The following is a 25,220-nucleotide window of genomic DNA, read 5'->3' on the forward strand; positions in this document are numbered from 1 at the left end:
ACTTCTTTGGGTGGAGAGTTTTCTCATGACTGAGGAAATTGATGCATCCATCAAAAACGAAGCTGATGCTGACTAAGAGGTTTTTCCTCTTCCTGTTACATCCTCTGCAGCTCAAGAGGGAATTTCCTGCCCAGTTAAGATTTGGAGAACCCATCCCACAGTCTCAGCACATGGGTGAATGGGAAGGAGACCCAGCACAAGGACTGGCAGCTGCAGGAAAAGGGCAGATGTAGTGTGGGCCAAAAGCCACAGGGCACCTGGTGACATGGCCCCAGCCCATTTCTCTGCCTGGCTGGTTCCTCCCCAGCCTTGTGCTCTGCCCCAGGACAGCAATGTACAGCTCAACCCCAGCACCCCACGCTCCCCTCACTAACGAGATGGACTTTAAGGAAAAGGAGTCAATCTTCCTCAAAACTGCCAATTAAGTGGTGAGATCTGGCAACACTTTCACTGCCAGACAAGAGATGAAACTGCAGGATAGAGGCATCTTTCCTTTCTTGTTGTACTACAGCAGCAACTGAGCTCAATATACACAAGTAATATGACCTTTCCCATATCAAGGGTGTTCACAAGGTTTAGACAAAAGCACATTCATAATCAGTTTCCCTTTTCTGCACTTTTTTCTAGCTCGGACACCAAAACCAAGCATCACTTTTGTTTCTTGCCTGTTGGCTGTTTTTGATGAGGGCTGGAATTGGCGGTGTCCACCCTTTGGAAGGTTTCACTGCTATTCATAATATAAACAAAATGGTAATATCTCCCGTCAGGTAGATGCATTTACACTGGCACAAAAGCCCTAAGCATGCTAATGCTTTTTCCTGATTCAGTGCTAAGCTATTCAAGTGTAAAACATCTTGATGCTAATATAGCAAATAAACCTGAGTTGAAAAAAATACATAAAAAACAGTCATGCTACTAGAACTTTTCAAGAGTAGACAAAAATAATCACATACAACAACTAACAACAGCTTTCTGGAGCCCTTTAGACTCTGAACATTGTCATATATTGTGTCAACACAGGGCATTTCCAATTTAATTATCAGTTTCATACACACACTCTTGTGAGAGTACCTAGAGCATTAAAGTCTTGTGCTCATTGCCAGGCATTTTCATTCCATGTTTGCCCTAGCCCAGGGCTAGAGTTCTTGTCTTGTACACATTCCAGGGGATATTTTATTCTTGTTCAAAAGCTTACTGTCAGTGGGTTGTTTTATTTATTGTGTTTGGTAACACAGTCATTTCTGTTGGCCTCAAGCATTTGTTGAACACAAGGGGGTAAACCAAGCTTAGAAACAGCCAGCTTGAGACTCCTTAGGAACTTAGATTTCTGACAGCATCAAACACTTTGCTTACTACAAATTAGATACTTTTCAGAACACTTTGGGTTGCAGCTATTTACAAACATCAGCATTGTAGCTTTTCTTCTTCTCCAAACTAGTTATTAAAAAAAAAGAGCCTCCAGGTAGTATAGGAGTGTGCTCAGCAGCGTACAAAACAATGGAGCTTAATGGCAAGAAGAAAGGAGAGTGCAATGGTGTATGGGCAGCAGAGCTGAAGGTGAGAGGCTGATACTTTGTCCCCAGAATTCCTTTGGCTGTGCTGTTGAATTAATGCTAAGGCATCTGTAACAACTCTCTTGCTGCTCTAATAATTTAAGTCTGTGCACTGCAGCTGGGAGCTGAAAGGGGAGCCTGAGCTGGTTGCATGGCACAGCACAGCAGCATGTCACACACCAAGCACACAGCATTAACCACAGCAGTCTCAGTGCAGGAAACAGGAACCTCCTTCAGAACCTACAGCTTTCCTTCTCACCAGGCCAAAGAAGAACCTGGCTCTGTCCACACAACAAACCACACTCTTTGGTTTCCCAGAAAAACAGGAATAGGCACTGGGTGCAGTGAGTACCTGGAGTGTTTCAAGGAAATCAAATGCAGCCCAAAAAAACTCTGCTTCACTGCAGTGGGAGGCAAGGGGGGAGCAGTAAAATCCTCCCAGCCTGGGGAGAAAGGATGCCTTTTGTTGGATGACACAAATTTGGGAGCAATTAATAATTAAATACAAGAGCAATGTGGTGGGAAAAGGGGCCAGTTAGACACCCTATCTTTAAACTGTGGCAGGTGCCAATCAGCAAACTCCAGTGACCGCTATACCAAAAAGTGAATTCACTTTAGTTGATACTTGGCCTGAAGTGTGTGTTGCAGAGGCACAGGAGGGCTGGCACCTGCAGAGCAATGGAGCAGCTGGACTGATCTCCCCTGACAGCTCACCTCTCACTCAGTTTCTCATTGCATTTGTAGCACCACTGGCTCTGTGATCTCCTTGGGGCCACTGATCCTATGGACAGCTGAAGCCCACTGGATTAGGCCGGTTTAACCGGTGGAGCAGCACATTTTCTTCTGAGAGTGCTCATGTCAGCAGAAGTCTGGATGGGGGAGCCATACAGGGACTGGTGCTCTCTTAGCAAGCGGAGACCCCACTTGTTGTAGGGAACTTGTACTCTTCAAACCTAGCCTAGGAGTAACTTCCCACACGTTTCCCAGGACAACACTCCAGTGGGCTCAACTGTGCCTAGGGCATCCCAGAACACTTCACGCCTGGCTTGCACGTTGGGAGTTCACTCCAGTTGGGTGACACTGCGAATCTGCCCATGGGAGTTTGCACCCAGGACAGTCCTGACACTTCGTTCTTACCCTTCTTACCCATAGTCTGCAGCGCCAGTGACAACCAAGGCAGTTTTGCATTGTAAACACATAACATGCAATTTAAATAGAGAACAAGAAAAAACCTGAAAAGAAAAAAAAAACCCCAAACAACCAACAAACCCACTCTACTCTCCTACTCTCTCTCGTCCCCGCCCTAAACATTCCAGCCTTCCCTGCCACTAGAGAGGGGAGTTGTTTATTGATATTATGCAAGTGCTGAAATATTTTTCTTCTCTCCTGTCCTTTTTTTCCTCTCTCCCCCTCTCTGCTCCGGGGGTTGCAAAGGTAGTTCAAACCCCTCCAGTCATCTAGGCTTATCAGCCACAGGAGATACATTCCTCTGGGCTGCTCCCTTTGTAAGTCACTGCTGGCCGGGCGCCCGCCCGCCGCTCCGCAGCCTCCGCGCCGGCAGCGCTGCCCGCTCCGCGCTGCCCCCGCCATGCCCTAGCCCGGGCCCGGGCCCGCTCGCCGGGGGACGCGCAGCAGCTCGGGGAGGGTCGGCAGCGATGGCACCCCCGTCCCCGTGCCCCGCCCGCCCCTGAGGGCGGCTGCTGCCGCCGGGATGTTCGGCTGGCATCGGAGCTTCACCCTGGGAGCGCCCTGGAAGAGAGGTGAGTCCGCCGCCCCCCCGGGACCAGCCGGCGGCTGCCAACACCTCCCCAAACCCGCACCCCCGCCACCCCCTTCCTTCCCCTCCGCGGCCGCGCAGACGATACTTAGGACAAGCCCATCCCGGCCCGCCCTGCTCCCGGGCCCCGCCGGACGGGCACCGCGCCGCTGCCGCCCCGGCCCCATGCTGCGCTCGCTGCTCTCCGGCTGCCTCTGTCCCCTCGCAGGTAAGGCTGCCATAAGCGCGTCCCCTCTCGCTTCAGCCTCCGGCCCGTCAGCCCCGGGGCCGGCGGGGACAAAGACCGTGCTTTAGGAACCGGTTTGATTTCCTCTTAAAATGGACTTATTTCGCCTTGGTAAGCCTGGCAAAGCTTGGGAGAGAGAAGCTGGGGAGACGGGAGCACTGTGGCTCCGAGCGATCCGTGCTGCCCAGGGACCGGCACCCACCGGAGCGCCTGCTCCCGGCATCGCGCGGGTCCGCCACCACCGTGAGGCGGGTCGGGGCTGCCCTCCGCCCGTCACGGCGCGGGCGATGGACATCGCCTTGCTTCCTAGGCTACTGCATCCCCATCCTGCAGGGATTGTCTCGGGTTCGAAGTGTTTTACTTGCTCCCTCCTGTGCAGATGAGGTGACTCTGGCTGTGGTCCTGCAGTTGATCACCTGTAACTTTTTAAGCCTGTTGTGCAAACAAATTTTGTGGTCTCAGTATCCCTTTTTCAGGCATAATGGGGGTCACTGTTTTATTCCTTAGCCAGAGCTGCAGGCTTTGAGATCACAAGCCCCATGTAGCAGAATTCTCTTAGCATCCCTGTTTACTGCTTAGCTTGGTTTGTGGTAGTTGTAAACGAGATCGGCAGGTTCTGTCTCATTGGCATCACTGCACTGGGCTGGTTTGCTTGGCATGGAGCTGGCTACAGAGAGGGTTTGTCAGAGTGTAAATGTACTGTGCAGTGCAACAGCAGGACGGTAAAAATGTTGCAAAACACTATTTCGGGTGATTATACCTGCTGGGGTCCTGATTTTGCATCCCTATGCCAAACTCCTGCCTCCTTGGATTGCTTGCAGCAATTGTTCCCATCAGAGCTGCCACATTCTTGAACATCCACTCAGGTACTCTCTGCTTGGATTGTGCTTCTCAGCTATCCTGGTCTGGGGCAGCTACTTAGAGCTCAGTGTGAGCTGGAGTCTCTCTGAGGTGCCCTAGCAGGTAACTGCTGGGCACCGTTGCCAGCAAGGCTGCTGAAGCAGGTTTCTCTGCCTGGGTTCAGTCTGGAAGCTGCTACCCAACAACACAAAGGGCTCTAGATCAATGCTGCTGTGAGAACATGCCAGCATCTCCATAAGATGTGAAGGGTGTTTGAGGAGTCTTTACATTATGGTGGAAACCGGTGCTTTTTGCCCTGGATGTAATTTGACCATGAACATGTTTCCTCCGTGATATATAGTGCAAACCTGATAACAGGGTTAGGAGGCAAAAAGAAGGTTGCTCTTCCACATGGAAGTGTCTCTCACCACCCAGACACAGCAGAATTTTAATGGGGTAGGTGAAAGCTTTGGTGGGGGAACACTTATACAGAGCACCAAGGGATCAAAAAGATGTTCAGCTAGAATTTCTCCAAATAAGAAACAGCACTCTCTAATCACCTCAGCTAAAAAAGGCACCAAATATTATACGCGTCCTGATTTGGACCCCATCTCTATTCAGAAAGAGTATTCTTGGCTCTTTCTTGAAATCTTTGTGGCAGGGACTTAAAAGTTGCACCTCCAACAGCAACTTAAGATAGAGAATATAAACTAGAAAAAAAAAGTTTTGTTTAAGTGGCAGCTCAGTAACAGGGATTTAGGCTGGATGTTGCCTTCCTCCTCCCTGAGGGGGCTGTTAAAACAGAAGTATCAGGGTGGCAAGGACCTCCTGTACCTGCAGGTTCAGTTTACTGCAGTTACAGAATCACTCTGCATCACCACCACCTCCTCATCATTTCACCAAGGGCCCTGTGTGGCCCCAGCAAGTGCAACAACCCCAAAAACCATCACCATTCTCACTGCAACTATAAAAGATTTCAGACACACAAGGGTATGGTTACACGTGTCCAGTGCTACCTTGTTGGAGCAGAAGCAGCTCTCCAGGGTTTTGCCAAGGGACAGCAATGACTGCTCATGGAGAATGGATTAACACTGACCTTTCTAACACAATTCTCGAGTTCCTTTGGCTTCAGTTGACGCACTGGTGTCTAAACGGCCTTGGTCTTTGGGGCTATTGAACAGTTGTTTATCCAAGCTTATTATAGGCAATAAAACCTGAATTACTACATACCTGTCATCCCTGGGGGGCATGTTCCATCCTTCCAAAGGGCCTCCTGTCTCCTAGTTAATTTCTGGCTGAATAATTCTCTCTGATGTAAGGCAGCCTGCAGCTCAGATGTACAAGGAAAAGATCAAAATTAGACAGTTTTTGCCAATGTGTGATATATTTGTTTCTATTGTTTTAATTTTCTGCTCAAACACATCAGTGAACTCTGTGCTAAATAATCTTTTGCTGTTATACAGGGCTGCTCATGAAAGCACTGTTGCCTTTATGTAAGATTTTGAACCTTTCTCCTGGAAGAACACATGGGAATTTCCAAGGAGAAGGATTTGCAGGTCTTTAGTGACAGCTGTCATCTCCCTGACAAAAATCTCACAAATAAGCCCACAGGTGTTTGTCGGAGCTGAACCTCTTCCCTCCCCCAGCCACCATGACTAGTTACTTTGCAGAGTTGGGCACTGATCCTTGTTCACCGAAATTATCCTTGGCCTGGTTTTCCCACTGGGTCATAGATACAAAGAAATAAGTTGCAGAGTAAATGCAGAGATGAGTGGGAGCAGCGCTTTCGCTGGTTCTATGCACAGGGTCAGGTGTTGGTCTAAAAACTGTTGACTGGCAGCCTACACAAGTAACTGATAAACCAGGTGGTCTGAGGGGGACCTGCTGTGCCCCAGGACTTTCTGCCAGAGGTCACTAATCTATCAGACCTGTCGTTTGGTTTCGAAAGCTTCACAGGTCACTTGGAATGAATAGGAGCAAGCTGTAAAAGTGTCAAGTGGCCTCTCTACTTGGAAATCCATTTCCTCTTTAGTTCACCCAACTATATCAATCAGTAAACAATCAATCTCCCTCTCATTCCTCCTCAAATGCTTGAAAAGAGCTATAATTATCTCCTCTTTTTAAAAACGTGACTACTAAAGCAATTAATGTCTCCTCAGTCAGAGTCCTTGAACCCTGTTATCTTTCTCTCGGCATCTACTTTATATGGACTTATCATTACTAGCTGCAGCCGTGGGACCTGTAACATTTCTGGTCACATTATATTACCAAACTAGGATCCCAAGGAACTTCACATGCTTAACTACATTGAGACTAGAGACCACCTTGGAGCCAAAAGATCTAAGTACTTTGTGCTTTTTGTTCAAGGACTATCTGAAATCTCAGCTTTGTCATAACTATTCCTTTGCATTCAACATTTTGAGCAAATCAATTTGTATATGTACGTTCATGAAATCCACATGCATTTCACTTCTCCAGTTGAATAAATTGAAGTTTTGAGAATCGGGTCTCATCATACAAATATTGTTACAGCATGGGAGCATGTGAATTTTTCAGTCACAGCTCCAGTAAAAAAAACCCAAAACAACAAGCAAACCAAGCAAAACAAAACAACCCCTCCCACCTTTCCTATGGCAGTGATTTTCAAATCTTCACAAGTTTCTGCTGTTGTAGATAATTGTAACTGGTGCACTGAAGATACCAGACCTTGCGATAAGCTTTCCATGTAAGTTTTTCAGCTCATGATTGTCCTAATTATTTAGGAGAAGCCTTGCGCAGATTGGGCAGCCCAAGATCCAGCAGCACACTCAGCTTGCATTGCTTGAAAAGCATTGGGAAGGCAGACAGTTTGCAGACTTTTGGTGACAAGCAGCACTTCTGCCATTGCCAGGACTGGGATCAACAAAGCACCAGGTAGTCGGGAGATCCCCACCCCGTGGAAATCCATGGCAAAGCCGTGTGGAGATAGATTTTTCTCACAGAGGGTTACTTATTTTTGGGGGTGGGGACTTTTTTTGGGTTTTTGGGTTGGTTTGGGTTTTTTGAAAGCGTAAGAGTAATTCAATCCTTGTGAGCACTGAGGTCCTGTCCATGCAGCGCCTGCCTGAGCCCACAGGGCTATGCAAGGGACAGCTCTTTCCCAGCCAGGGAGGTGACACGGCTCCTGCAGGCTCTCCGTGGGGGCTGCTGAGGAGGTGCCAGCACAGCCCCAGCGCCCAGCCCCACCTCTCAGCACACAAGGGGGAAAAGTCATCAGCAAAAAATGCCTATTGTTTCAGAAAGGAAGTGACCCCTTCTCTCTTAAATGCTGGGAAATTGAGACCTCATCACTGGTGAGAAAAAACCCCACCTCTTCGAAATGAAAGGGAAATACCACCTGAGCCGTACTGCCAGCAGTGCTAGAGAATGTGACACAGTGACAGAACTAAGGCAGTTTTTTTGTAAGGGAAGGAAGGAAAATGAGGGAATGCAAGGACTGAATGGGAGAGGCAGCCTTTCATTTCTAGGTCATGCGTTTGACTCCAGTGCACTACTCACTACTACCTAATAATTCTTCAAAAGGCAAAAATGATCTCTTAGTCTGTTACTTGGAGGCCACAGCCACATCACAGAACCAGTCCTGCATGGTAGGGTTTAATCCTTGGCACAGCTGGAGCCAGAGGGGAGTTACTAGGCAGGCTGTGTCCTCTACAGGATGCTGAAAAACCTTTTCTGGCACTTTGCATGTGCACCTCGCTCCTGCACTCAGGGCTAAGTAGATTGGTAGGAGTGATGTGTTTGACTTTGGTCTTCCTTTGCAGGGCAACTGTGCAAAGTCCCCGCTACTCCAGCAACCCAAGTCATTGGTGATGCCCTTTATTTTTGGCGGCACAGTAAATTTGGAAAGTACTGGCCTTATGAACTGCAGTGTGCAGGATGTTCCATGTGCAGGATGTGGCAGAGAGTAGTGGGGAGAGGAATAGATTCTCTAAGTAACTCTGAGCTGTTCACCCTGCACAAGCCTGCCAGCACCACCCACTGTGGATGGGTTTGCTGTGCACATGGACCTTGCAGCAGTTCTGGGGACAAGCAGAAGACTGCCATGGCTCTAACTCTCCTATCCTTGGTAAGATAGTGGCAGATGGAGACAGGCAAAGCTTTGGCTCCAGTTGTGCCATGTTTAACAGAGATTCTCCCAATGCCAAGTAGCCTAAAAATCAGGATGAACATTTTGAGGAGACAGGTGGGCAGAGACTGGAAGGGAGGAGAACAAGAAAGGGCAGTGCTGGTATGGCATGTCTCTCTACCACCAGTAGCAACACTCATTCCACTGCCAGCCTGGCCTCTTGCCGTCCACCAGTGCTTCCACTAGTTGCATACATGAGAAGACCATGTGCTAGGATACTTAAGTCAGTGCATCAGAGGCCAAGGACCCTCTCGGGGATGTTGCAGAGCTTAACAGGTCTTGTGCTGAAGGAATTGCCAGTGAAACACACCTTTGAGCCTCAGGCATAGATGCAGAAAAGAAAAAAAATCAAACATGGGTTTCAGTACTTTGGAGCACAGGGATTTGGATATAGACTTTGGCTTGTTTTACTAGAAAGGTGGGAGCTTTTTCTGGAATTGGGCTTGAGCAGGACTGGAAATGCGTAGGAGTTTTGCCTGGGCAGTTGTTTGAGTTCATCTCATGCATCCAACTTACTGGGGATAAAGAAATTGCTTGAAAGTAATTTTATGTTTAGGTATCTGCTCTCCTTCTCCTGTTCAGAGATCTCTGTACTAATACACCAGGCTGAGTCCTGGCAGCTGCTAGTTATTGTGCAACTGGAAAAATGCAGTTGGACTGAAAAGTCCCAAGAAAGGGAAGCCTTGGGACAGAAGCTGATGGGAGGGTATTTACCTTTGAAAGATTTCTCTATTAGGCTATGCTAACTGCAACATAGAAATATCCTAGAAAACAATTCAGAAATGATGCAAAGTTCTAGAGACTTAGGTGGGACATATCCATTCCGTTCACTCCCTACTAGTTACCTTCAAGTATTAGCTAGTTCACTGTCACCACCTCCTTGTGAGCTAGGAACCAGTCTGATTCTCCAGCTTTACAGGAACAGGAAACCCATCTTCCCAAGGCTACACATGATCACTTACAATCACTTACAGGCATAGATTTCAATCCAGGGAACTCTTTTCATCTCTAGGGTGATTACAGAGCCATATAACTCTTTGAGAGAGCTATTAGGCAAGTAGCACAAGCTAACCTGAGACAATGTTTGGCTTGGGCACACATGTTGAAGATGTTTCAGGAACCTGTACTGATTCTGAAGCACACACACGAAACTCCACTCCTTCCCTGGCTGCCACACCAGCGTACCAGCCAGCTTCCTAAAAGCTACAGCATTTGCTACCTTACCCCCACCCCGGAGGGGTGTAGAAAATCAGTCCAGGGGAAAAGAAACAAAAAACAACAACAAAAATCTTGGCTGAATTCCCAGGAACAGCAGTGTGAAACCTGGCTGGCCTCCAGCACAAGTAAATACATCTTACCATTGTTAATGCCACCGTTCAGGTCTCTGAAGTTCTTCACACCTCCTTTCAGAAGTGCCTGTGCGGGAGTGTTTGTAACCATACCCCTGCAGCACGCTCCCTCCAGTACCAGGCAGGAGCTATCTTACTTCCTTGCTTTACTCAGGGCCCCTGGTATTGCTGAACAAAGCACTTAGAGGCCAAGCCCTCAGCCAAAATTAGCTGACACAGTTCTGTTAAGGGCCCTGGAAATAAGTTAATTTATAGCAGCTGAGGGTCTGGGTCACTTTTTTTTTTGTAATTGCGCAGATGAGCTTTAATTGCACCATTCTGATGTTTGTTAGCAGTATGCTTGAAAGAGCTGAGTGGTTTTGTATGCCTCTTTTGAGATCTGTAGCAGGAACAATCTGCTTGTTGGAAGCCCCACGGTTTAGATTCTATAATCCAGCTAACAGAGAGGAAGAAGAGAGACTGACTGTTCTGTCAGTGAGGTGCAGCAAGAATAACTTGAGTTTCAGGTCACTGCCTTAATCACTGGAGATCTTTCTGCTGTAACACAGATGACTTCACTGACCACAGGAAAGTATTATTGAATGAATGAGGACGAGATACCTAAGTGTGTTGCAAAATCCTGTTGTCCTTTGCCACTATTCTGATCTTGTGGTAGGGGGATGATAACATTTTGCATCATCACGGGGTGTTGGAAGAATAAATCAGAAATGCTCAAACACTGTGGTTAGCAGGACCTGATAGTGCTGACAGCAATGGTTTGCAGCCTAGAACAGATAAACAATTTTTTGTGAAACATGTTGCTAGTGATCACAGTAAGGGGAGAGCAAAGAACTGTTGTTGGCATCAAGGCAGCCATCCCACAGAGGGTCAAAGATTTCATCTTATTTCCTACTTTTTCTACTCCAGCCAAACCTTCTTGTTCACATTGCAGCTTTTGTAGTCATAAAAGATACGCATTAAAGCATCTGACATCTCCTTCTGTAAGTAGCAAGACCTCATTTTAATATGCTGCTTCCTGATTTTAGACAAAGAAATATTTGTGTAGGCCAGGGTGAAACCAGTTAAGCAAGAAAAAAAAGGGGCAGATTGAAAGAAGTGAGAGAATCTCCAGTCAAAGGAAAGCATGGCATGATTAATAAGTGAAAGCAATCAGTCTGTGGCAAGGAACTATCATTGCATATAGTAATTCCTGGTAAGAGTGACAGCTGTATGGTTTGTTCTTAAAAATAATTGCAGGAATGCAACTGCTCTCCTCCTGACTCTCAGTGGGTTTTTTGGCCAGCTGGGGTAGTGATGCCATCAGAAGAGCCTGTAAGCCTTGTACTTTTCATGAAGATGCAAAGTTTTGTCTCTCGATGCCAAGAGGTGTTTGCAGCTGAGCAGGTAGATCCTCTTGACTTCAAATCAAAGTGACTCAGTTCCACCTCCTCCTTCCAAAACCTGGCACACAGCTTCCTCTTACAGCTGGTGTTTTGCTGTGTGTGAAGCTGCAGACCAGCCACCCTGTTCCCTGTCCTCAGTTCAGGGTTCCTCTGCTTATCCCAAAAGTGGAAGAATAACAACACAGCCCAGCACAGGCAGCTCCTGAAGAGCTTTCCAGGGCAATGTCTTTTTCTTGCTCCCCACCACAGGAACATCCTGGTGTTGTATTGCTGAGGTCTGGCACTGACTGTCCCAAACATGGCTCTTTGCACTGGGAAGATGCCTATGAATCCCGCTAAGGGAGGCACTGCAATTCTGTATATGATAAACAAATCTTATATAAGGGGTATTAGCACTGTGCCACAAAAAGCCCATCAGATTATTTATCATTCACTGCCCTTTATGAAAATCCAGTATAAAATATTAAATCAGTGGGTGTCTGTGAACAGCAAAGAGCATGTTTCAGTGGTATCCCAGGAAATTCTCAAGATCAAATGAAGGGAATTCAAATAAAGTAGAAAATGATCCATGTAAGAGTTAGCTTGGCCTTAATGAGTAAAAGTCTCCCTTCTCTGAGTGCATTGCAGAAAGCAAGCTGGAGGAGATAAAGCTGGAAAATGGGTTATTTCTGAAATTCAGAGCTTCCTGGGTTACCGTGAAGGGGAACTGCACAGCAGGGCTCTCCGTGATCCACCACTGGTGGGGTGGATCCCAGGCTTTCCTGCCTACCTAGGGACAGTTACATCGCTGGGAGTGAGTTTGTGAAGGTGCTGATGGTTTGATTCAGGCAAAAAGAAATAGAAGAGGGGAATTAAGTAGAAAGTAAGACATCCAGAAAAGTGCATGCATTGTAGCCCTCTGAGGTGCTCTAGGTCAGGCACTAAATAAGGGAGGAAATACCAGAGAAACTGAAGTTTTGTTCTGCATCAATTCCCTGTTCCAAATCCACAAACATATGTATTTGGAACTGAGATTTGTAGTTTGCTAAAAGGTAGATGCAGAACTTTCACACTGGCTCTCACACCATCGTGATCCAGAAGTCCGCACTATGAAATATTATAGTCAGAAAAACAGTAAGAAAAACCTGGGGGCAGATCTTTGCCTCCTGAAGATCAGCCTTTGATCCAGAGACTGTTCTATCACATTACTGTGTAAAATAATTGTGATTTGAAAACAAGTCCTCTTTGTCCATGTGCAAAAAGCTCTTGAACAAGACTGCCCCCATCTCTTTTGTCTTTATGAATAAGGTAAGAGTTCACTTAAAAATATTATTTCATAGCTAAAACCATAAGAAAAAGATCTACAGTGCCTTATTTGCTTTTCTTATCAGAACTTGATTTTTGTCACCTGTATGTGAGCAGAGAATACTGGAGAAAATACAAAAGAGTTTGCAAATTGCTTGTTGCCACCGAAAATTCACTTAAGCCCGTTGAAAGACTCTGATTTTATTTTGCTCTTTTTTCTGCTGGTTCAGAATACATTTAATCAGAGAAAATATTTGAGCCTTAAATTAATGTCTATCGGGCTGAAAGAACATGTACATCTCTCCATCTATATGCAGGTAATTACTAAAATGTCATCTGGCTACGTTTGTTGTTTTCTACCTATCTACCAAATCAGAGCTGTGCTTTTATGGGCCCCCCTGAAGGACTCTGAGGCTATGAAACACATGGCTTTTGTTGCAGCAAAGCCGACAAGAAAGCTTCATATAGCTCAAGGAAAACAAATTAGGGCTGTCCCCCTCTACCGCCTTGGTACAGGCAGTTTTACATTCCACATCCCTCAGGGGATGCATTAGACACTGCGTTTTGTAGCCTCCTGTGACCTTCTACTTTTCTTTTAAGCAGGTAAGAAGAGCCCACCTGCTGAGGACAAAGTTGTGTTAACACACATGAAGATACTGAGCAATGAAGGAATTCAAAACTCAGGGTTAATCCCAGATGCTCCAGCTGACACAGCCTGCACAGAAGAGTCCCATCTTCCCAGTACCAGTGTCCCACCAGACTGCCTGGGAAGTCCAGATGCAGCAGCTGCACCAGCAGATGCAGACTATGTGGATGGCCTGGCAAGCACTGACTATGTAGCCACCCTGCCTGACCTCAGTGCCTTCGAGTCCAAGTGCCGGCTTCACAGATTCTCCAAATTTGAATCTGAGGACTCGGGGGTTGAGTTGCCAAGCGGTGCTAATTCCCCATCAACGCCGACGGGCTCAGAGAAGAGCTTTGTGCTTCCCAGCAGAGACTCGTTTTGTGACTCAGGCGTGCTTAGCACTTCTTCTTCTCCTGAAATTGACCATCAGTTAATGAGAACATGTAAAGAACATGCCAGAAAAGTCAGCCTCCAAGATCCAGAGAGCAAAAAGCAAGCTGATTACTACAGTCAGGAGGCAGATGCTGTACAGGATCCTACAGCTTCCCTTGAAGACTTCATCGTCCCTCAGGAAGAAAGTCCTGATGAACATTTTGACCAGGGAGACAAGCAGTGTCCAGAAAAGGAACCTACCCCAGAGATGGACCTTTTCAGGGAAAGCACTCTTTCCACCCCAGGTCCCATAGAAGAGCCAAAGACAATTGCTGACAACTTCCCAGAGAATTTTGGCAGCATGCAAGACCTTCAGATCCATGAACATCAGCTGAAGAAGTACCCCACAAGTGACAGTCTGGATGAATACATGGATGAATGCTGTAGACTGAGTGAGGTGAGAAACACCTAGACTGAATCTTAAATCTAGGCCTCTCCAAACACCCCAGTTAGTGTTCAAGTCCTGTTTGTCACAAACTAAACACATCTGAGTGAGTTTAGAGTATCTCCCCTGAAACTGTTTTAAGCAGTAAAAAATGGTAATTGATTTTCAAGATTTCTTTTCATACCAGTAAAATTCTGAAGTAATTTGTAAATATCAGGTCTGGGTGAGGATAACAAATTACTCATGGAGATCTGGTGTTCCAAAAAGCCCTAGATTAGAGCATGGACTTGATTCTGGTCTCAAAATGAAGATTATGAAGTTAGTCATCATCCTCTGATATGCAGGGTAGGCGTCAGAACATAGGTTTATTTTCAAGACCAGGTTATTCCTGTCTCTGGGAACAGCTGGCCTGCTTTTGGGGCCCTGAAATTTGTAAAGAACTTGTCTAAGGGATAATTCATTTCTGTCCAGGACTGTTGTGTCCTGTTAACTGTCTCAAATAATGCATGAGCAGGAAGCTAATTCACATATTCAGATTTTTGTTGGGCTGGAGTTAGAGTTCCCATTTTAACTTGGCAACATAGCTGTGAAGGCCCAAACTGCAAAGACCTATTTTCAGCAGGAGGTCCCACTCCATACTCCATCTCTTCCCCCTTGCTGGGTACCCTGTGCCACTGTCAAGAGAATAAAAAGCCCTTCTGTGCACCTTCTCCCATAGCGGGTGCTGGTAAGCACTCCCCCCAGGTCTTTACCTGAAGCCTCATGCTGCTGAAGTGCAGACAGATCACTGCAGTGGATTCCAGGAACCAGCAAAGCAAAGATCTCAGTGGGGAGCTGATTCTTGACAGAGACAGACCAAAGAACCCCATGAGCAAAGGGAAAGGAGAAAGGCAGACTAGGTGAAGAGGGTCACACAAACACACAAAAGCATCAAATGGTGCCTAGTGGGGATTTCTTTTTGGGGCGTTCATTGTGGTAATAGTGATGAATTGGAATTGGAGATGGGTGGGAGGAAGGCAAGTAACAAGTGATGTGTGCTGTGCATATAATTTAACCATGACCTTGTTGCCCTGAACAATCGGGCGCTGGACTTCCTCTGCAGCATGCCAAACCCTCTTGAGCAGTGAGGAAGGTCAGAGATGTCCCATCTCTGTTAACATTCCATATCAAAGCAATACAAGCAACACATTATCCATCTGAGCAGTGTTTTCTTCCCCAGAGCTGTCTCACACATGGCAGAAGACATATGTCTATTTTGCACAGATCCCAAACAGACCTGGCCATGTGGCAGAGAGTTCAAGAAAGGATCAGAGCAGCAGAATCTGATAATAAGGAGACTTCATAAAAAGGTACCTAAATTCTCTGTTGCACTCTGGAGAGTTTGCAGCCAGATTCGGTCCTGTCTGACAGCTATGTATGCCCATGAAATTCCTTTAAATCCTTGGTGAAATGGAGCCTCAGTTTCCCAAAGCAGAGCATTTAAATAAACAAGAGAATAAATTAGAAAGAAGCTGAAGAGGAAATGAAGCTCTTGGTGGCTTATCTCCCCTCCTTTTTAATATCCTCACTGGCTGAGTGCTAAAGCTCTGTGCCCTAGAGCACTTTTCTGTCTTTGTTTTTTGAGCTGTATAAATACAGCTGTGACCTAGATGCTGGGGAAGTTTGCCCCTCTTCACAGCACACTTCCAGGCTGCTGTATCTCAAGAGCAGCACTCCTCAAACTGCTGGGATGCCAGGTAGCACCAAAGTTGACTGGGACAAGAAATACTCATGGGCTGCTGCACAGCCCTGCAGCTGCTGCTGCTCTGTGTGCCTCAGAGCACCAGGACAGCCTCTGGTAGTTGCAGAGCCTTCTGCCCTCACCGAATCTGACCTGTCCTCACTGTCATGCAACAGAGACCTGTTCAGAAGTGATGTACCAATCATCTTCTGGTCATCATACAGCTGGACAGATGCATCTTGGTTCATCCCATCTGAGGCTCTGCTCCAGGCTTTCTCTGTGGTTTTCACATTTGCCTGTAACCTGTCCAAGACACAATGTGGTACTTAAAAACCAATCTCTGCTATGGCCTGTTGTCTTCTGAGGGACTCAGATACCCCTGGAAATGAATCAGTGTGTTGTCTGAAAGAAAGCAGGCCAGCACAGCATATTCCCACCCTGCTTGGCAAGAACATGGCAAACCAAATTGCTCCATCAAATCAATTCCTGCTGCATTAATGTTGATAGAAATGCAAGAGTGCTTACACTGGCTTATAATTAATGCTAGGTGGAAGCGTTATTTAATTATAGGTGACACCTTCTTCCTCAGTTTTGTTGATGGTTTTGGGAGCTTTCAAGTAACAGAAGAGCAGTTGAGTTTCCCCAGCCCAGCTGGCTGTGGCGATGCCAACTGTGCTTATTGGCTCACCACAGCCAAACAGGGACTCAGTCTCTGGATGAAGTTGTCCCTTGATGCCCTCCTGACCATCCCTTGCTGTTGAGGCCACTTCCAAGAGAACAGGAAGGAAAATGCTGAAAAAGAGAGACTGGAAATGACTGAATGTTTTGACCATTTGGATTCAGTTGGTGAATGGCTTTGGCTGAAAATATACATCAAATCATTTCAGTCCAGCACTTTCAGACAAAGCTTTCTGATCTTTTGTTTTGAACTGTTGTTATTTTGAAATTTGCCTACATTTTGAAAGATGAAAGAAAATGGAAGCTGTCAAACAACAAGAGAAAGAACTTTGAAGCCTAAATAAAAGCATTTCCTTTTAAGCTTGAAGATACATAGCTTTTGATGCTTTTGCCTTACAAACACTTCCTCACACTCCATAAAGTTTACATTTAAAGTCAGCCCAGCCCATATGGCTAGAAGAAGAAAGAGGGTGAGAGCACTGTCATCATTAAATGAAAAAATAAATCATTATTCATGCAGTGCTATTTATCCTGGGCCAAAGCAGTCAAAATGTTTCTCTACAGAGTAGTACTGTTCAGGGCAAGGATAGGGCTACCTGTGATGGTCAGCTCCATAGCCTGTGCCAGAGGAAACCAGAAGCTATCAGCAAGCACAGCCCCTCCTGGACAGCAGGGTGGAGCCGTCAGAAATACACAGCACGATCCCTCTCTTTCCTGTTATTCACAAGCCTTTTGGTGCTGTCAGCTGCCAGTGACAAATGCTTCCCGCTCAGCCTGTGGCATCACCAATTGGTTGCTCTGAGCCCGTGATGGGAGGTTTGTAATTATGTTCCCTGTCCAGTGGCGCAGTGACCGTGCTGCCTGTACTGGCCATGCTCACATGGCAAGAGCATGCAGTGAGGGATGTATGGCAGGATGGAGCATAGTGTAACCCAAAATTATATAACCCAAAACTATCCACAAGAAAAGCGAAGAGCATTGTGTGAAGCACAGAAACCTAAGGCAATACAAGATACATCAGTGAGCATTTGTCTGAACGAAGAAAAGCTGCCCCTGCAAACTGCCCGTCATCTTCAGCTCCTGCTGCCAGGTCTAGTACAGGACAGTTCTCCATTGAGCCTGACTGTAGAAAAGCACACCACTTGCATCCAAGCAACAGATAATGGCTGAAATGAGGCAGGACAAAGTGCTAACTAGATGATCAGACACGCAGATTTTGATTATACATCGGTTGGACTAGAGGCTTGAAAGCAACTCTCATTCTTGCAGCTCCCACTGAACTTCAAATCTTCCTAGTGCTCAGATGCTGCAGTGAGCACAATGTTCCCCAGAGACAAGAGCTCAGGCTCCCGCCTTTGTGAGCTGGGTAGCCTCAGAGGAAAAATGTGATTTACACCAATCAAAATATTGACTAGAGAGCTCTTGATAAGCCAAAGTTCCCAGTGCAGACGCTGATCCTGTATTTTTAAGCTTCCTAAGAAATCTGTGGGCCAGCACATGTCATGGTTTATTGCCAGGGACACAAATACTGAAAACCTGTCCCCAAAACTTAGTCAAGTGAGCACTGACAAGGACAGAGATCCCTCTTTAGTTACACAGTCAATGTAGTGCACCTTAACTCCTCACGGTCAGAAAAACGTAATGTGAGTAACTGAGCATAGCATAGCTGGGAGCCTTTAACTCTGTTTCTTCCAGATGAGGGTCTGGCTCATTCTCATGTACCTAAAAGCAAAATCTGGCACCTATTATATATTACATTCTTACTTTCCTAGAGAAGCTTTAACCATTTGATTCATAAATTGTCTGTATGATCCTTCACATCTTCACCTTACAGAAAAGTAGGCAAGATGTTTTTCCTTCTTCATAGGCTTTATCAACTCAAAAATGGGCACACAGCTTTTGTTCCAGTACTATTTGACAATTCCCATGTGGAGAATAGGACAAATTTCAGTCATGAAGCTTCAACTGGGAGGACAGAGAATGGGAGAAAATGTAAAATGTTTGCAGTTTTCCTGTGGTTGCTCACTCATCACTACTTGCATAAAACTGTCTCACAGGTGCTGAGAGGAAAATATTTAGACCAGAACAAGACAGACCAGAGTCTATGCTGCACTTGGCAACACCAAATGATAGCCAGGGTTCTTCAGGTATTTCCAGTCTATAAAAAAAACAAAGTCCTTGAAGGGTTCCTAGAGTGACCCTCTCTGTGCAATTGTTTTGGGGGCAACCAGCTAAATTACAGCTAAATACAAATGTTCTGTATAGAACACCTGCCATCTCTGCGCAATCCTGATGCTAACAGGCCCTGTGGAGGGTGAGCAGGGTGAAGCACACCCCTAAAAATTTTTACCATTGCATTCTGTCCACAGAGGAGACTGGCCCAGCAGGAATGTGCCGGCACCGGAGGCTTTGCCTGACTTGTTCTTTCTGAGATCACTTCAGTAAAATGCAGATTAATTTGCTATTAAATAGCCCAAACTGCCCTAAGCAGCCTCTGAAGGCTGGCTGTGAAACAGGGATCTTCAGCATATTGAGTCCAACCTTCAGTCTGGTTTAGGTCCTTCTACAGGGGTAGATCCACCTTGCCCCAAGACCTGGAGCAACTACTGCTCACATTTTCCCTCTCATTTTCTGGGCACCTGTATTTACTCTCAGGACTTAGAGGTTCTCTCTAACTTTTGCTAAAAGCCAGATTTTCTCCATGCTTGTCCCAAACACACACCTTTGCTTTCCAGTGCCTTCAGCCCTCGACACAGAGCACAGAAAATCAAGGCCTCTCCTTCTCTTCTTCTCCCCCTGCCCATTTTGCCCTACAAACCCAGCAGCCATGGACGTGAAGCAGGACCGTACAACATTAAGCACAGAACAAATATGGAACAAAAAGAGGGTCTCTAAATGAAAGAGGTCACAGTCTCTTCTTTGTTCTTTTCCTCCAATCTAAGTTAGACCCAAATGTTTTACTTCATCCTATTCTCCAAGACCTCCTCTGTCCCTTGTAGCCTCCCCTTGTGTTTCCATAGCTATAATGGCTTGGATTTGGCTCAGTGTCTCCTTAGGGCAGTACAGACAAGCCACCAGTCATGCAGTAGCATACTGGCAGGAAGGGGAGTTGCTAGATGTGCAAAAAGAGGATACAGTGTGGCAGAAAGCCTGTATTTTCTGACTATCCATTGGAACAGTGTACAAAAAATGACTGTTCATTTTGGGACAGCTCAAAATGGCCAAATTTTCAGAAGGCAATACCCATGTACTTTCTGAAAATTATGCTTTTGAAGCTGGGCACCCTCAAATCCCTGGTTACTTTCAGATGTGTTGGTTTTAGTGCTTTTGATTCAAGCTTTTCCCACCAGATACCACATAGGTTTTGTTCTCCCTTTGGGTCCTGGGGCTGTGCCCCTTACCACTGCACAGCCCTAGTAAGTACTCAGTTGTATGGCTGAGTAACTTTTGTCCTGCCACCACTTCTTGCAGGCTCTCCTTGAGAGGAAAATAAAAGTCATGAAATGAATGACTGGTTGACTTGGAGTCAACAACCTCTGTCCCAACTTCAGACACAAAAAGCATCTGGATTTAATAATACCTGTTTATAAATAATGTTGTATCATCATTTGTTTAAAAAGAAGTAAATCCTAATGTTGATTATTTTTGAACACACCATGAGCTTTCTGACATAATGAAAAGACAGGAAGAGTCCCAGGGCTGGCATTTCCCCAAAAATGTAGATTGTTGTGGGAAAGGAGACAGAGTAAGCTTCCTGCTTTTGTAGAGGGAACTTATTTTTTGAAGTAAGATAAACTTAGAGCACTGCTTTTGTAAAGATCGAGGCTTATTTTACTCACTGATATCACACGCACATCAGCAGGCAGCGCCAAGGTGGAAGTGAGCCCCTGCATGTGTTTGTTAGCAGCACGTTCGACACAGTCTGATCACGGCACAGGGGAGGACACTCGCTGTGCATGGGGAAGTCCTGGCACCAGAGATGGTGAGGTGCAGAGCAGGAGGCTGGGAAGCATCGTAGCTTTTCTTCTGCCATAGGATTACTCTGTGTCTCCAGCACTGCCCTTGGCTGAGCAGCAGTGAGACTCTGGGAGGTGAGAAGTAGGTGGTAGAGATTATCCTTCCACAGCCAGACAGCAAAGTTGATCCTGCAGACTTTCTTCAGGCATCTCTTCAAGACTGAGAAAGCAGCAGCAGGGATGTAAGCTGGGATCTACTACAGACTAGAGGAAAGGTGTTCTTTCACTTTGGCAGCTTGATTCAAGTACGTTTCTCTCATAGACACACCAGTGATGAGGGTCTGAGTACAGCACACAAAGTGTACCCCCAAGTTGGTCCAACTCAGCACATTAATGCTACCTGCAGATATGTGCCTTTGGGTGAGAGCCGAGCTCAGCTTCCATACACAGAAGTGTACTCTGCACAAAGGACTATGGGCTTAGTGAGCCATAATAACCCCAGCCATCTATAGCATACAGTAGAACCATATTTGTTTGTAAGGCTTCTGCAGCCAGGAAAGGACAAAAATTAGCCTGGGAGGTGGAACTAGAAACAGGCTGTCATGAGGTTTTCCTCTGCATTAACCTGTGATCAGAAGAATCCCTGTGACAGTGGAAATTGCTGAGTAATCGAGAAAAGAGCTTCAGCAAGTGATGCTGTAGCTCAAATCTGTGGTAAGACCAAAGCCCCTTGCAAGAGGAGGCCTGACTTTATCACAGCACATGACTGTAAGGAGCGTGCAGGGCTCTCAGCTCCTAGTAAGAATTGCTCCGTTGTTACTCCAAGATGCATTGTCATTGCAGGTGAACCAAGGTAACAGCAAAGCCCTGGGATCTGGTCTGGGATACCTGGAACACATCTGCCAACTGATTGAGAAGATTGGGCAGCTTCAGGAGCACAACCTACGTCTCCAAAAACAAGTGTGCAGCTTACAGAAAGAGCAGAAGATGAGTCAGATAAAAGAGGTAAGCAGACACCCATAGTATCTTCCATTGAGTAATAGAGTAATGTATCTTGAGTAATAAATTCAAGGCCCAAACAGAAATTTCTGTGTGAGGGAGGATGCCCATTTACCACATCCAACACCCACCTGGTATGGGTACTCCGGTCTTCAGGGAGGCCTCACCCATGACAATTTCCTTCTGGTTTCATTTCATTTTCATTTCCTTCTGGTTTCAAACTTTCAAAATCCCAGAATTCCTCACAAAACAGACACAAGGGGAAAGAGAAGCAGTGATACCATGACGCGGCTCCATGCTTTTTTTCCATTCCTGTGCTCCTGAGCTGCCAGATGAAGAATCTCTGACATGAAACATTTCAGTGTTCCCATTTGTCATTTTTATCAGCCAGAGCTAGCTGGAAATTTTGACTGAAATTTGCAAATAATTTCAGGGTCTTCCTAGCATTTCTTTCAGCATTTTTTAGCCCCTGCATATTTTGTTAAGCTCTACCCCACCTCTTCTTCAGCAATCACACCAGATTTCCATCTTTTTTCCTCCCCTGCTTTTTGTTTATTTTATCACTCCCCAAAGGAACAGAAAGGGTTTGTCACACTCAGCTATTTCTTCCCAGACGTGCTGTGGCGACTCTTTTATTCTCCCGATAGCGTCACTGTTCCCCTGGTGCTGCTCTCCCACCTGCTGGGACTGGATCTGCAGTAGGTGACCGACTCCTCCTTAGAGCCAAAGCCAAGTTGTGAGTCACATTGCAGAGCAGAGTAGCTTGTCATTTCCATGTGCCCATCTCTCACGCTCAGAGGAATGCAGCCTCCTACATAGAGCCTGGGAATTGTTAACACATTTCCTGAAGCTTTACAACTGTGAGTCATTGCTTGAAGTAACTCTTCCAAGCTGCAAACTCATCTGGTGTACATGCCCCCTCCCCAGCTCCCACTGAAATGAAAGGCACTGTGCTTTCATTTAAATATTTGAAACTTTGATCTTTTTGGTACTTCTGAAGATCTCTCAGCAGTGTCTTCTCAGATGCATTTGTCTCATACTGTTCAGTGGGGAATTGGATCCTCAGATGTAACATTCAGCACTTGCAGTGTAGTCTGCAAAACTGGGCGCTCTCAGGTATCCTGTGGTGCCTGCATCTCCAATATGTGAGCCATATAGGAAATGGCTCATCACCATTTTTTTCTTCTGAACAGAAGAGGAATGCTGCTACCCCATTTGCCATGAAACGTGAAGCTTGCCATCCACAATTTGGAGGGTGTCCAAAGGCTCCTTTACAAACCATCACCATAGACTACGAGCATGGAAAGGTTTCCATGTCCCAGACATGGCTAGGGAAGACACAGCCCCCAAAACAGAGATGGCTTAGCATGGTATAAAGAGCTGGCTATGAGGGTTGTAGACAACCAGTGCTCCTGATGCTGTTCTTGAGAGGTGCATAGACATCACCACTGAAATGATAGCTTTCATCCTGGGACACAAAGGGAGCACTGCTGCTCCACATCCTTTGCTTTACAGGGTAATCTATAATAGCATGTGCCAAAACCAGCATGTTTCATCAGATTTGCAAAGCATCTCCCAAAGGTATAGGTAATGCAAAGTTCCACACTGCTGTGACAACGTATTTCAGATGAGAAGTGACATTGAAACTCTCAATTGCTTGGGGGTCTCCAGAGGTGCTAAACCAGTCTTGGCCTGTCCTGGTTCCAATACCATTGAACAGTCTGGTTCCCTTTCTGCTTCAGCTGGATAAAGCTCTCCTTCCTTCCTGCCCTACTAAACTCTTCTGCAACATGGTTGTGCAAGGTAGAAAATCTGCCCTTCCTCACCCCACCAGCAACAGCAGAAGTACACTGGCTGACGTACCACATACAGTCAATCTGGCTGGTAACACACAAGAAAACGATGGCATCCCATCAATAAAAATACAAGATATTGTTGTCTGTGCATGCTCCAAAACAAATAACATCTTAAAATATGAGTCATTGTTATAGCTGATCTGTTTGTTTACACTAATGCCTTAGCTGAGCAGCTCTCTGTTTAGAAATTTGTACTCAATTCCTTCTGGAAAACAAACTGAAAAGATGCTGAGTATTGAGTGATATAAGTTAAATGTTAATGAAGCCATGAGAGCTCTGTATTACTAACTACAGGCTGTTCAGCCTTTTAGAGAATTAAATAATTTGTCCAGGTTCTGCTGGGCCCCAGGACAAGGACGGACATCCCCGGGCTGGAATGTTTACAATTTCTCTGTACCATCGCACCACCCATTACCTTGGGCTGTTGCAGCCTGAGAGCCTGTATACTTTCTTTTTGTCTGGTGTAGGAGTACCTTCTGCAACATTGCTCCTGTGGAGCTGCCAGTATCTTCCTTAACCCATATCAAGACATGAAAACAAGTTTTGCTGGGAGGAGCAGACCTCACAGCCTCTTGGTTCAGACTGGAAACTCTTCTGATCTTTCCATCATCCCAGAAATAGGAGCAAACACCGAGAAGCTGAGCAACTGCAATGGTGAGTTCAAATACCTCTAACCTGCCCTCCTGTTTGCCACCACTTGGTCAAACAAGCTGACCAGCCACTTTCTTTTCCCCAGGAAAGACAGCTGGGAACAGAGCAAGGTTTTAATAGAACTAAACCCTAGCTGAAATCCAAGAGAAGCAATTTAAAATGCTCTGTCTCTACCTAGGATTGTAACACTGGCTGCTTCATGTGTGTGAGCTGGGGTTTTTGCTTTGCAGCTGTGTCTGTAAAGATTAGGACAAATGCATTATATAGTAGCTCTTTTGGAAACTTAGCATGCCTGAATGGGACCATCAGTGGAGACCCCCTCCCCCACGCAACGTAGGATTTGATCTAAGATGGAAAGCCTTATGCCTGTTGTTAGTCTTCTACCCTCTCAAGTAGGCACAGAACACATTCCTGGAGGATGACTTATTCCATAGACCAAGTGGAAATAAGCCCCAGCTGTAAAGCTTGGATCCAGAAACCAACTTTTCCAGAAGGCTGAGAAACACTGGGCTCAGCCTACTGATGATAAAGCCAGATGAAAGGTCTGGATCCAATGTTAGATGTGAACTGGCTCACTAAGTGAGACTGATTAGTTTGTTTCAAACCTTGGACTTAAGCCTGTTTCTAATACCTGGTGAAACACAGAACAACTTCCTAGCAGGATTGAGTCGGAGCCTTTGGGATCACATGGGGTCTTAACCCATCTTTAGGTCCTTAGGGTTCTCATCCCATCTGAAGTCATAACTTGCTGACAGCACTGCCCAGAGACCATCCTAGCAGGACACTGCTAAGAAATAAGTCCTTGCATTTCATTGCAGGAAGTGAGAGATACCCGGAATCAGGAAAGACCCAGCCAATGGTAGGGCTCAGGAAGTCATCAAACAATAGGAACAACAAGGAGAATGAGTTCAGAGAAGTTGGGAGTATGGCTGAGGGACAGGCTTTTCTGTCAAAGGACCCTGCAGTAAAAAAGGTGAGTGATAAGCTTGGAGCCAGACTCTGAGTGGAACCCGTGGGAGAAGCAGAGAGAAGTTCTGCTCAGGCAGATCAGAGCGAGGTGCCAGGAGAGCAAGCCAACCCTGTCTGCAGCTGAGCGGAGCTGGGCCAGCGAGGGTCAGGGGGGTCTGTGTCTCTCTGCTCCCAACCTTAAATGAAGAAGGACTATGCCTTTATGCCAAGAAAGGCACAAATGGATCACTGGTGCAGGGGAGAGGAGCACTGCAGTCAGCAGCATGGGATTTAGTCCTCACCAACTCCAAATAACTCATTGTGTGGAATCTGTCATAAGTATCTCCACTACTGATGCTAGTGAGATTAAACCAAGCATTCACTCCCACTTACA

At 46.1% G+C, this 25,220-nt stretch overlaps 1 protein-coding gene across 7 annotated transcripts in view; it reads left to right on the plus strand.

Moving 5' to 3' along the window:
- The first annotated feature begins 3,063 nt into the window (after positions 1 to 3,063).
- Positions 3,064 to 25,220, plus strand: part of LOC309575644 (uncharacterized protein) — a 31,336-nt gene continuing 9,179 nt past the window's right edge. Inside the window, exons 1-6 of one of the 7 annotated variants that reach the window (XM_082286309.1) lie at positions 3,066 to 3,313; positions 7,159 to 7,309; positions 13,180 to 14,030; positions 21,216 to 21,377; positions 23,695 to 23,881; positions 24,697 to 24,851. In XM_082286309.1, coding sequence (XP_082142435.1) covers positions 13,224 to 14,030; positions 21,216 to 21,377; positions 23,695 to 23,881; positions 24,697 to 24,851 — 1,311 coding nt within the window. In that variant the 5' untranslated portion in view covers positions 3,066 to 3,313; positions 7,159 to 7,309; positions 13,180 to 13,223. Of the gene's footprint in view, positions 3,314 to 3,407; positions 3,539 to 7,158; positions 7,310 to 13,176; positions 14,031 to 21,215; positions 21,378 to 23,694; positions 23,882 to 24,696; positions 24,852 to 25,220 lie in introns of those variants that run through there. The other 6 variants (XM_082286310.1, XM_082286308.1, XM_082286304.1 and 3 more) reach the window with 6 other exon arrangements.

Source organism: Coloeus monedula (assembly GCF_965178545.1).
Source record: "Coloeus monedula genome assembly, chromosome: 8".
Taxonomy (NCBI): domain Eukaryota; kingdom Metazoa; phylum Chordata; class Aves; order Passeriformes; family Corvidae; genus Coloeus; species Coloeus monedula.